The sequence below is a fragment of the Pyrus communis genome, chromosome 11 (genome assembly GCF_041283825.1).
Source record: "Pyrus communis isolate YQ-2024b chromosome 11, ASM4128382v1, whole genome shotgun sequence".
Classification (NCBI taxonomy): Eukaryota; Viridiplantae; Streptophyta; class Magnoliopsida; order Rosales; family Rosaceae; genus Pyrus; species Pyrus communis.
In genome coordinates, this window is record NC_142575.1 from 5,016,935 (window position 1) to 5,030,613 (window position 13,679).

Here is a 13,679-nt window from a genome sequence, read left to right on the forward strand (position 1 = left end):
AGTTCTCTCTCTCACAAACCACGAACCAAAAAATCTTCTCTCTAAAAAGACCACGAACCCCAGCACAATCTCTCTTAAAACCTGTTAACCACAACAAAATCCGGTCCCGATTCGAAGAAATCCTTAAGCCCAGAAAAAGTTCGGTTTCATGGTGAGTTCTCCTACCAATTTGGGTGCTTCTTTTTTTTTTTTCTTTCTTTGTCTGGGTAGCATGCATTATTTTCTGAATTAATGATCGAGGACTCGAGGGCTTTGTTATTAAAAAAAAAGTATTTGTTGTGGGTCAGGTAAGAAGTTTTTTAGGTACTCAAGATTCTTGAATTCTGGATGTGTTGAATTTGGTTTTGTTTTTCACTAATTGCATGCTTCATAGAATTAATACAAATACAAAATGGAAAAATGATTTTGATCCATAAATAATATTCAAATACTTGAAAAGTTTGTTTTAAATTGGGTTTGGTTTTATTGGTTTTTCTGATTTTGAAACTTTTGTTTTCAGGCTCCGAAGGCTTTTAGGGCTGGTTTGGTATTGCTGTGCTTTGAAAAAAAGTTGATTATGATGTGCTGTGAGAATAAGCGGTTGTGAAATAAAGCAGCAGAGTGTTTAGTAAACTTTTTTGTAAAAGTGTTTTTAAAAAAAAAAATAATAATAATATTATAGTGTTTGGTAAACTTTTATGTAAAACAGATGTGAAAAAAAGTCAATTTTTCAAAGCTGGGTTTTGCAGCTTCTTGTTTTTTATTTTTTTTCACCCAAAACTGTGAAAAAAAAACTGAAGCTGAATGTTTACCAAACACAAAAACAACTCCCAGCTTTTTTTTATACCAGCTTTTTTCAGAATCACTTCAGTACCAAACCAGGTCTTAAGGGCTTGTTTGATATTATGTTAAAAAAATTTCATCATTTCTCAAAACATTTTTTTAAGAACATCTCTTAAAAACAATTTTCTTTTAAGACTCAAAAAGTTGTTTAGTATGAGATTTAAAATTTAAATTTAAATTTTAGATAAGATTGCTGAAATTAAGTTTGGTTGCTTTGCAGGGGAGTTTGTTTTGATTTTTTGTGGAGGAATTCCAGTTTCCGGCGCTTCGTATTCTTCAATTACAGGTAAATGAATGTTGCATGTGAAATTTTTTTTCAACAAAAAAAGAAAACCCTTTTGTTGGGTTGGGAGAAGCCATATTGCTTCTATTGGCATAAAACTTTTCCCACACAATCAAAGTATGCAGTGGTTTGATAATTAAGTACAGAAAATCATCAGCTGATATCCTTCTTCTCTTTGCGTGATAAAATCATGTCTTTTAGATTATGGTGCTTATTCTGATTCTTATCTGTAACTGTACGTTGGTGATATAACATTATAGGCTTGGGGTAGTAGGTTTTGTAGTCTTTTCCTGAAATATAACTGAGTACATCATAATCGTTGCATTCCTTGGTTTGTGATTTTGTTGCTCTGAGTACCGAGGTTTATCTTTTGGTGCTCTCTGATTGGTTCTCACATTTGAGTCATCTCACCAAATCATTGATGTAGATTTCCTCTTGAAATTTTAGCTTTGGAATAGGTAGGTGGCCATCTTTGCATGGCTCTATCAGTTGATTCACATAACCTAATAATTGAAGTCTTCTTTTCCTTGGGTCCGAAAAATCATTAGAGAGTAGTATTTTCTATTGAAATTAACTTTGCAGAATTGCATTAAAATAGACAATAATTCTACGTATTTTTTAAAAGAAAACTAATAAAAATGGTTTCAAATCTTTACATTTTAATAAAAAATTATCCATTAACTTTATTTAATAATAAGGACAAAAGAATTTTAAAAAAAACATAAAAAACCCAACTTGTGCTGGGCGCGTCCCCCAACCCCCCTTCCACACTCCACTTTTTTTCCCGATTGTCTGATACATTAATAGATTTTTTATTTATTTTATTTTTGCTTAGAATAAGAAAAAGAGTTCAAACTGAATTGCATTCCCCAGTTTTTTATATTTGTGGTGTTTTTTTTTTCCAATAATAGTCAAGATGATGAGAAATTTTTCAATGTGCCCGGAGCACAGGGTGGTACACCACATGTCTCTATACAAGTTGTGAGATTCTTGTGTTAAAAAATTAATAACATAAAAAAATAAAATTTCTCGCTATTTACATAATAACACGTGGTCATGGACGGATCCATATAGGGACCTGGGAGGTCCCAGGACCCTTCGGAAGTCCGAAGAAACACTTGTGATCGACTTTCGGGACCCTCCAACAATTTGGACCGGTGCAGCGGAGAGGCTTGTTGCCTCCATGGATGTGTATGCAGCAGTGCTTACAAAGAATAAGAAGAGGTTTCTAATTTTTGTTTTAATCCTCCAAATCGTCGCAACCTCCCAACTTTAAACTCAAGTTATCCCATCCTCCAACACCATTTGCCGTTCCACCACCTCTAGCTCCCTAATTTTATTTCTTCCAAATTTATTTAAGTTTTTTAATCCTAGACTCTAGTCTCAACTCCCAATTGTAATATATATGTTACATTAACAAATTCCATCTTTGTAAAGTCATTAATTGATGTGTTATGTTGTTGAGGAGAATTTGTTGGTTTTATTACCTTTGAGATTAATCTTGATTATTATTATTTTTAAAGTGGGACAACTAGTGGTAAGCCACAGTTATCCACCCCTTCTAGGGGCCTAGAAGACTCACAGAGGCATTTCAGCTTTCTCATGGCCACAGTCAAGCAGACTCACTAGCTTGGAGCCTCAAACCATGGACCTCCCTGTTTTTTGTATTTTAAGAGCCAAAATCCGCGCCCTTACCACTTGGCCACTTGATGTGGTTGGTTAATTTTGATTATTCAATTAACTAAATTCAATAAAAAAAATAGTGCTATGGAACCAAACTAGTCTAATATTTTTTTTTAAACTTTTATCTTGGGACCCCCCGATCTTGAAATCCTGAATCCGCCACTGCACGTGGTGTACCACTTGTGTTACGGGCACAAGGTAAAATTTCTCCAAGATGACACTCAAGCTCAAAAAATTGGATGGAGAACTACATTTATTTTTGTTGGTATGTAAAAAATGTGAGGAAATTATAATTTAGTAATTGAAACCAACATCATAAATATAATTACTGAGAACACTTTTCAAGGTTTTGATCTAAATGATCACTTTTGGGTTCCATTTTCGGCGTAATTGGTGCTTTTACAGGACAAAAAATGATCTAAGTCTCAAACCTTATGAAATTGAACCAAGAAGTCAACACTGTTTATAAAACTTGAACAATAAGTAGACAATATTCATGAAACTAAACCAATAAATAGACACTATTTATGAAATTGGACAAATAAGTAGACACTATTTATGAACGAAAACAAGAATTAGGCACTGTTTTTAAAACTAAACTAATAGGTGGAAACTATTTATGAAACTGGACTATACACTATTTACAAAACTAGACTAAGAACTAGACAATATTTATGAAACAAGACCAAGAATTAGACACTATTTATGAAAGTGAACCAATAATTAGGCACTATTTATGAAACTAGATCAAGAAAGGGACACTATTTATGAAATTGTATAAATTGCTGTACATTATTTATGAGACTGGACCAAATAACTAGTCTTTATTTATGAAACAGGCTCAAGAATTAGGCATTATTTATAAAAGTGGACCAAGAACTAGACACTATTTATGAAATTGGACTAATAAATATTGTAGTACTGTTCAGATAGTGCAATTTCATACATAATGTTCGGTTTCATAAATAGTGTTCAATTTCATAAACAGTGGCTTTGATGTACGCATGGGGCCCGCGTGTCATGTCTTTTTTTTTATTATACTAAAATTGTGTCATTTTCATTAAAATTTAAATTATTTTATCATTTTTATTAAAATTTAAAGGTTTTTCATTATTATTTAATTATTTTTCATTAAATAAAGTTATAACATGATTTTTTGTTAAAATAAACTTAGTTCAAGCTTTTTCATGAAAGTTCCCATTTCTTAGTGAAAGAAACTAATATAATAATTAAGGGTACCGCTTTTGCGCGGTTTAGAATCACTTCTGAATAAAGCACGTCCCACTTTTAAACCTTGAATCACTTCCCAAATAGGCCCTAAGCAATACAAGATCCAAAAGCTTTAAATAATCATTTAAGTTAATCCAACTGCTAATTAGGAAGAAAAATAATCAATTTGTAAATTACCTCTAATAACAGTGATTGTGGAAAATTAGTATCCGATCCCTAGTTATTAATGTTTATTGACTAAAACCTTATTAATTTTTAGATTTTGATTAAAGTCTCTACCATTAATGTATTAATAAATTTAGATGTCAGCTACATACTTTTTTTAAAATAAAAATTAGTAATTGTTTTAGGATTTTAATAATCACACCCTTATTACACTCCTAATTAATTTTCAATTCAAAATATTTCCAAAAAAAAAAAAAAGATTTAGTTTGCACCCATTAATTTTTTTTATAGAAATATTTTCAATTTTTAATCTTAAATGTAACCATTCATATAACTTTTCAATTTTTGAATCCTAAATGTAAACAATACTTTTTTTTAGTATAACATGTATCCATTTCTTTTTATATAAGATCCATTCAATTTTTTTTCTAATCTATATTTTAAACTTATATGGGTATATTCTATTTCGTTGATTTAAGAATGTATCCCCGTTAAGTTTAATCAAAGAAATTTAATAATGTTATTAAGCCTTTCTTTTTTGTGGTTTTGGAAAATGTACCCATGTTTTGGTTTGATTATTATTTATGAATGTACCCATGTTTATATTACACAATATATTGGAGAATATAATTTATCTTTTAACATTTTTAATTCCACAAATTATGGGTTTTATTTATGCTCATAAATAGAAACAACTATAACTACAAATTTCAATTTTCAATTTAAAAATATAATAACCTACATATAAATACATTATTTCATTAATGTCAGGAACATCGATCAAAAGCTGAAAACCAACAAGGTTTCAATTAAAGAACATTGATAGTTAAGGACCACATCCAAACTCTCCCTTTAGATATATAATTATTATTTTAAGCAATGCACATCTAAAACTATGATATCTCATCTTATCAATCTTAGATTTAAATAGTGACTAGAGATTACAAAGAGAGATGAAAACAAGTTTAATAACAATTATCTATTTTGTTATTGCATGATTCAGTGAGTTTCTTACTGAATAACATCGTAGAGGGGAAATGATCACTTGTAGGAAAATGATTTAATGAGTTTGTTACTAGATAACATTTTATTCATTTTTTATTTGCTCAATAAGACGATTAAAAGGAAATTAGAGTGTGTATAAGTAACAAATTAATGAGAGTATGTAAAATGTAAAAAGAAATGAGAGTATGTAATGGGATCGTTAACAACATAATCAAGAATAATCATTATGTTTATCTCATTGAATCAGCATTTTCTATTTGTCAAAGATTAAGACAAACATAATGATGTCTAAATTCAGAAGTTGGAATACAACTATGACTCATTGAGTTTCTATTTGTCAGGAAATGTAAATTGCTGGTTTCATATATTAAGTTCAATTGTTAGAAAGTAGAATTTTTCTTCGGTTTGGACGTGAATTTTTTTCATATATTTAATTACTTACAAAACTTGATCGTCTCTGTTTCAACTCTATTTGCGTTATGAATAGCAACTCTTTCCAAGTTTAACATGGATTTATTTTTACAGTGGAATTATCTACAGAAAATTTCTCTAAAGATGCTTACAATGGAGGGACCCTGATTCAAAACATTGTGGGCAAGTCTTTACAAGCTAATTCTGCAGGTAATAGAAACTACGCCTTTTCTCTCTGCTTGCATGCTTTTTAATATTGAGAGAAATTGAAATTGTATTTTAGAATTAGTGTTCTTTTTTATGATCAACTGCCTAGAAAGGGTTCTTGAAATTGTATTTTAGAATTAGTATTTTTCTTGATTCAAAACAAAAGGTCTATAATTTCCTTCCTACATTCCAGTATTTACATAGTATTGCTCATCATAAATATATTTACAAATTTTACATGTTTTATACGGTTTTGAAACACTCAACATATGGGACCTTTGTTTCATATGTATTTATTTTGGCTTAAATGTCAAAATGGTCCTTGTGTTATAGCCACATGGCAAATTTAGTCCCCATGTTTTTGTTTTGGTTAATTTAGTTATTGTGTTGTGTCTCTGTTAGTCAATTAAAGACATTTCATTCAATTTCTCTTAAAAAATTCATAAGAAAAATTATATGAGATATTATTATCATTTCTCTTTATAGAAAAATGCAAATCAATGAGAAATAACACATATAAGAGATAAAACTTCCAATCTAAAAAATGATTAAGGTTGTGACGTAGAAAAGAGAGGGTAATGTTAGGGAGGAGGTTGGGAAATTGGAAGGAGAATAAATTTTCTTTTAATTTTTAATTTTATTTCATTTCTAAATATTTTAAATCAAATAAATAATTTTATAAATAAGTTTACAATAATTTATAAATTTTTTTACAGAAATTAGATGAAAATGTCGTTAATTGACTAACAAAGATAAACACAAGAACCAAATTGATCAAATTGAAAACACATGGACGACCATTTTAACATTGAAGCCTTTATTTTTAGAACACTTCCAGCCCAGCCAAGTCCCCTGGGCGGTGAGCTCTGGAATCCCCCTACCCAAAAAATAGAAAAAGAAAACGCAGCTCCAGCCCATTCCAATAACCTCGGCTCCACTTTTACCCCAGGTCCGAATTGACTGGCCCAACCACTGGGTGGTATGACATCACTTTGATGTTAGCCATGATTAGAAAATTATAAAAAATACAAAACCTTATAAAAAGTTAATTAAAAATATAAAAAAGTTATAAATTTTTTTCTATAAATACCATATTTTTTCACTTTACACCATATTTCAATATTTTCAAAATACTTTTCAACCAATTTTTTATTGTCATTCCAAATTAAAAATAAAATTATTTCTTATTAAAAAAATATATTTTAATACCAATAACCTGAGCTATTTGGTGGAGATGCACTGGGACAGTTAGTGTTCACTAAGGATAGTTACTAACTTACCATTCACTTTGGCGGATTGGGTTGCCTATAGCACATGGGGACATTTAGGGGTAGGGTTGCTCTAAAAATTGGAGTTTAAAGCAGCCGACGAGAAATGCCAAACGAGAATTGACTCCAAACGCATCTACTTTTGTGTTAAGTATAATAAAGATAGTCTTTGTTTAATATCAATCCAATAACTCTTGGTTTGAATTAGTTTATTTGTAGCGAAAACGAACCATAGTTTTCGTTACATTGATATTGCTAGCTAATTTGTGATTATCTTCCCCCAGCAAAACTCAATTCCATTTGCAAAGAAGAGATCGATCATGGCTTTGGAGGTGGTAGGCGGAGCATTTTTCTCCGCTTTCTTTCAACAAGTATTTCAAAAGATGGATTCTCAGGAGGTCAAGAACTTCATCAGAGGAAAGAAACGGACTGATGGGTTGCTGAAGAAGTTGAAGATCGAGTTGTTGTCTGTCAATGCTGTTTATGATGATGCCGAGCAAAAGCAATTAAGTTACCCAGTTGTGAAGCAGTGGCTGCATGAGCTTAAAGAGGCAGTCTTTCATGCTGATGACCTACTGGACGAGATCAAGACAGAAGCGTTAAGGCGGAAAATGGAAGCTGAATTTGGAAGTAGCACAAGCAAGGCAAAAGACCTCATCTCTGCTTCTTTCCATGCTTTTGATGAGTCTATAGACACCAAGATAGAGGAAATTCTTGAGACGCTAAGCTTCATTTCAAAACAGAAAGATGCCTTCGGTTTGAAAGAACGTTGTAGTCACAGAATCTCACAAACATTGCCTTCAACTTCTTTAGTAAAAGGCTCTGATGTATATGGAAGAGATCATGAGAAGGAAACCATCATTCAATTGTTGCTATCAGATGATGTTACTTGTAATAAGATTGGCGTCATTCCCATCGTGGGCATGGGTGGGATCGGAAAGACCACCCTTGCTCAGCTCTTATACAATGATGATAAAGTGAAGCGGCATTTTGAGCTCCAGGCATGGGTTTGTGTTTCTGATGAATTTGGCGTTGTTAAGATCACACAAACAATTTATGCATCAGTCACTTCACAAACCTGTGATACCACAGACCTAGACCAGCTTCAAGTCAAACTCAAAGACGCTTTGGCGGGGAAGAAGTTTCTTTTTGTTCTTGATGATGTTTGGAATGAGAAATACAATATTTGGGATTCCTTAAGGCGCCCCTTCGAGTCTGGAGCTCATGGAAGTAAGATCATTGTCACCGCAAGGAATGATGGCGTTGCAACTACGATGGGTACTCTTCAAACCCATTATTTAAAGCACTTACTTAAGGAAGACTGTTGGGTTCTGTTTTCCAAGCATGCCTTCAAGGATGCAATTGTAGATCCAAATCTTGAGGTAATTGGAAGACAAATTGTTAGCAAGTGTAAAGGCCTTCCTTTAGCTGCAAAATCTCTTGGTGGTCTCTTACGCTCTGAATCAAATGTGAAGGAATGGGAAAATGTGCTAAAAAGTGACATATGGGAGTTGTCAGATGCAAAGATTGACATTCTGCCGGCTCTATGGCTAAGCTACCAGTACTTGTCTCCGGAGCTAAAACGTTGTTTTGCTTATTGTTCCATATTTCCCAAAGATTATGAATTTGACAAGTTTGAATTAATTTTGTTGTGGATGGCCGAAGATCTTTTACAACCCCAAAAGAAGACTAGGTTGGAAGATGTTGGAAAGAAATACTTTGATGATCTAATCTCACGGTCATTTTTTCAACACTCGTCTTCAAATGATTGTTTCATCATGCATGATCTGATGCATGATTTGGCGACTTACGTATGCGGGGAATTTTGCATTAGATTGGAAGACCATGACTTCTCATTGGACGTGAGCAAGGGTCGTCATTTTTCTTATTTGCAATATTCATCTAATGTTGATTATGAGAGATTTGACACTATTTATGAAGCTAAGTATCTGCGCACCTTCATTCTTGGCGATCTCTATTCATTGCAGACAGTACGACTTGATCGCCTTTTAAAGCTACAGTGTTTAAGAGTACTCAAATTATGTGGGTATGATATCAGCGAGTTGCCTGATTCGATTAGCAACTTGAAGCATCTGCGGTACCTCAACTTGTGTGAGAATCCAATAAAGAAATTACCAGACACGATATGCAGTTTGTATAATTTACAAACGTTGTTGGTGTCGTATTGTGTAGATCTCACTGAGTTGCCCACCAATTTGGGAAGACTTATCAACTTGCGCCATCTTGATTTCAAAGGTACGAAAATAAAAAAGATGCCCCCCCACATGGGCAAGTTGAAAGATCTCCAAACATTTGGAGGTGAGTTTGTCTTGAGCAAAGATGATGGGGGATACATTGCTGAGTTAAAGGGGTTTCAGCATTTGAGTGGAAATCTTCATATTTCAGGGCTTCAAAATATCAAACATGCTGAGGATGCTTTAGAGGCCAAACTGAGGGACAAGAAGCTCAGTGAAATACATTTGAAATGGGAAGGTGACACTGCTGATTCTCAAAACGATAGCCGAGTGCTGGGCAACCTGCAGCCCAATACAAACCTAAAGGTACTGGCTATAGAAGGATACGGAGGTACAAAGTTTCCAGGTTGGTTAGGAGATGAGTCTTTCTCTAATCTCATCACTCTCCAACTTGAGAATTGTGGATATTGTTTCTCCCTGCCAGCATTGGGGCATCTAACGTCCCTCAAAAGTCTTGAAATTGATGGGTTGAATGGAGTGGAATTAGTGGGGTCTGAGTTTTATGGGGGAATTAAACCTGCATTTAAATCTCTGGAGTTTCTGAGTTTCCGCAGTATGCGGGAATGGCAAGAGTGGTGTTTCCCTGGAGGTGAAGAAGAACAAGGCGGACATTTTCCTAATCTTTGCGAGCTTCGTCTGCATTGTTGTCCCAAACTAACGGGGAAAATACCGTTAGACTACTTCCCAAGACTTGAGCGGCTAAGTTTGCAGGAAGTTAATATCGAATCCCTTGCTTGTTCGCATGAATGCAATAAATTCAATATTGAACTCCCATTCCTCCGTGAGTTGAAAATATCAGATTGCCCGAATCTGGTATGTTTTGTGGGTGGGGGAGTGCTGCTTGCGCCCAACTTGAAGGAGATATCTATGTGCCGTTTTAAAAACTTGTGGTCAGTGCCAGAAGATATGCAAATCTCGCTCCCATCTCTTCCGTCTCTGTCCATAGAAGGGTGTAAAGAATTTAAATCATTTCCGGAAGAATCTAAATTCCCATCCCTCGATGATTTGAAGATAATGGAGTGCCCAGAATTTGTGGGTTTCCCCCATGGAGGAGGACTGCAAGCGCCCAACTTGAAGACGATGGAAATTAAAGAATGTAACGAATTCAGGTCACTGCTAGAGGAGAAGCACGCCTCTCTCCCGTCTCTTCAGTCTCTGTTCATAGAAGGGTGTAAAGAATTTAAATCAATTCCGGAAGAATCTAAATTCCCATCCCTCGATTATTTGAAGATAATGGAGTGCCCAGAATTTGTGGGTTTCCCCCATGGAGGAGGACTGCAAGCGCCCAACTTGAAGACGATGCGAATCGATGAATGTAACGAATTCAGGTCACTGCCAGAGGAGATGCACGCCTCTCTCCCGTCTCTTCAGTCTCTGTTCATAGAAGGGTGTAAAGAATTTAAATCATTTCCGGAAGAATCTAAATTCCCATCCCTCGATTATTTGGAGATAATGGAGTGCCCAGAATTTGTGGGTTTCCCCCATGGAGGAGGACTACAAGCGCCCAACTTGAAGAGGATGCGAATCGATGAATGTAACGAATTCAGGTCACTGCCAGAGGAGATGCAGGCCTCTCTCCCGTCTCTTCAGTCTCTGTCCATAGAAGGGTGTAAAGAATTTAAATCATTTCCGGAAGAATCTAAATTCCCATCCCTCGTTGTTCTGAAGATAAAGGGATGCCCAGAATTTGTGGGTTTCCTCTATGGAGGAGGACTGCAAGCACCCAACCTGGAGACGATGGAAATTAAAGAATGTAACGAATTCAGGTCACTGCCAGAGGAGATGCAGGCCTCTCTCCCGTCTCTTCAGTCTCTGTCCATAGAAGGGTGTAAAGAATTTAAATCATTTCCGGAAGAATCTAAATTCCCATCCCTCGTTGTTCTGAAGATAAAGGGATGCCCAGAATTTGTGGGTTTCCTCTATGGAGGAGGACTGCAAGCGCCCAACTTGAAGACGATGCGAATCGATGAATGTAACGAATTCAGGTCACTGCCAGAGGAGATGCAGGCCTCTCTCCCGTCTCTTCAGTCTCTGTCCATAGAAGGGTGTAAAGAATTTAAATCATTTCCGGAAGAATCTAAATTCTCATCCCTCGATTATTTGGAGATAACGGAGTGCCCAGAATTTGTGGGTTTCCCCCATGGAGGAGGACTGCAAGCGCCCAACTTGAAGAGGATGCAAATCGATGAATGTAACGAATTCAGGTCACTGCCAGAGGAGATGCAGGCCTCTCTCCCGTCTCTTCAGTCTCTGTCCATAGAAGGGTGTAAAGAATTTAAATCATTTCCGGAAGAATCTAAATTCCCATCCCTCGTTGTTCTGAAGATAAAGGGATGCCCAGAATTTGTGGGTTTCCTCTATGGAGGAGGACTGCAAGCGCCCAACTTGAAGAATATGGAAATCTATTATTGTAACAAATTCACATCATTGCCAGTGGAGATGCAAATCTCTCTCCCGTCTCTCTCGTCTTTGATCATACGGGATTGCCCAGAATTGGAATCATTTCCGGAAGGGGGATTCCCGTCGAAATTGCGTTACCTCATTATCTGGAATTGTAAAAAACTGATGGCAAACCGTATGCGGTGGGGTCTACAAACACTCACCTCTCTCATAGAATTGGATGTCAACTTCTCAGAATGTGAAGAAGAAGAAATTGGCGAATCATTTCCAGAAGAGGGGCTGCTGCCAACCACTCTCACTTCTCTCAGAGTCTCCGATCATCCGAATCTGAAAACCATTGACGGCAAGGCGTTAAGACACCTCATCTCTCTCGAGGAGTTGGTGATTTATTTTTGTCCTCGACTCCAGAGCTTGCCAGATGAAGGGCAACCCACTTCTCTTTCTCGTCTAGGTATCTTCAAGTGTGATTTGCTATCACAACGGTGCCACAGAGACACGGGAGAAGATTGGCCCAAGATTTCTCACATCCCCAATGTAGTGATTGATGGCCGAGAGATATGATTTGCAATGGTACGTAATTCATCAACGTGAGTTTATGTGTTTGTTTACGATCTGGCTGTGTAAATTTTAAATCATAAACATGTTTCAAATGTTAATGTTCACATAATAACAAATCATAAACATGTCTCTGTCCATAGAAGGGTGTAAAGAATTTAAATCATTTCCGGAAGAATCTAAATTCTCATCCCTCGATTATTTGGAGATAAATGAGTGCCCAGAATTTGTGGGTTTCCTCTATGGAGGAGGACTGCAAGCACCCAACCTGGAGACGATGGAAATTAAAGAATGTAACGAATTCAGGTCACTGCCAGAGGAGATGCACGCCTCTCTCCCGTCTCTTCAGTCTCTGTCCATATTTGGGTGTAAAGAATTGGAATCATTTCCGGAAGGGGGATTGCCGTCTAAATTGCGTTCGCTCGAAATCTGGAGATGTAAAATACTGACGGCAAACCGTAGTCTACAAACACTCACCTCTCTCGAACACTTGGATGTCGGCTTCTCAGAATGTGAAGAAGAAGAAATTGGCGAATCATTTCCAGAAGAGGGGCTGCTGCCAACCACTCTCACTTCTCTCAGAATCTACGGTCATCCGAATCTGAAAACCATTGACGGCAAGGCGTTAAGACACCTCATCTCTCTCGAGACGTTGAAGATTTCTTTTTGTCCTCAACTCCAGAGCTTGCCAGACGAAGGGCTACCCACTTCTCTTTCTCGTCTAGATATCTTCAAGTGTGATTTGCTATCACAACGGTGCCACAGAGACACGGGAGAAGATTGGCCCAAGATTTCTTACATCCCCAATGTAGAGATTGATGACTGAGAGATATGATTTGCAATGGTACGTAATTCGTCAACGTTCGTTTATGTGTTTATTTACGATCTGGCTGTGTAAATTTTAAATCATAAACATGTTTCAAATGTTAATGTTCACATAATAACAAATTTTACAGGTACTCGTGTCCCATATAAACTTGAAAGTATTTGCGATAGAAAGATACGGAGCTACAAAAATTCCAAATCGGTTAGGAGATGACTTGTTCGTTCTCTCATCTTGTTACTCTTGGACTTGTGGATTGTGAACATTGTTTTTCAATGCCAGCATTGGCACAGCTACCATCTCTCAGAAGGCTTGAAATATATGATCATGTTTAGTTTGTAAAATATGGATGATGATTTCATTTCTGTGGAACTGTGAATCTATGATCATGGTTGAATGTTGTAAGACCAGAGTATCGAAAACCCTCTGTTGTTTACTAATCGATCTCAAGCGGTCTAGATTCGATTTGTTTAATTAGTATTGCAAGATGATCTTATCTGCTAATCATGTCTTATCAAATGATTACCATTTCATCATGCCCTTAGGGATGCATAGAGCTTCAAATGATTACC

At 35.8% G+C, this 13,679-nt stretch overlaps 1 protein-coding gene across 6 annotated transcripts; it reads left to right on the plus strand.

Moving 5' to 3' along the window:
• Positions 1-10: 10 nt before the first annotated feature.
• On the plus strand, positions 11-13,611 carry LOC137743516 (putative disease resistance RPP13-like protein 1). Of its 6 annotated transcripts, XR_015953101.1 has the most exons (7): positions 77-151; positions 1,043-1,108; positions 5,714-5,809; positions 7,359-10,219; positions 10,877-12,299; positions 12,428-13,128; positions 13,241-13,611. XR_015953101.1 is itself a non-coding variant. In XM_088679217.1 (5 exons), exon 4 carries the CDS (start codon positions 7,395-7,397, stop codon positions 12,288-12,290), a length of 4,896 nt encoding a protein of 1,631 aa, XP_088535343.1. In that variant the 5' UTR covers positions 77-151; positions 1,043-1,108; positions 5,714-5,809; positions 7,359-7,394; the 3' UTR covers positions 12,291-12,299; positions 13,241-13,611. The 6 variants fall into 6 exon arrangements, 2 of the variants coding, with proteins under 2 accessions (XP_088535343.1, XP_088535344.1); XR_015953098.1 differs by having other exon boundaries at positions 7,359-12,299; XR_015953099.1 differs by having other exon boundaries at positions 7,359-12,299; positions 12,431-13,128.
• The last annotated feature ends 68 nt before the right edge of the window (positions 13,612-13,679 follow it).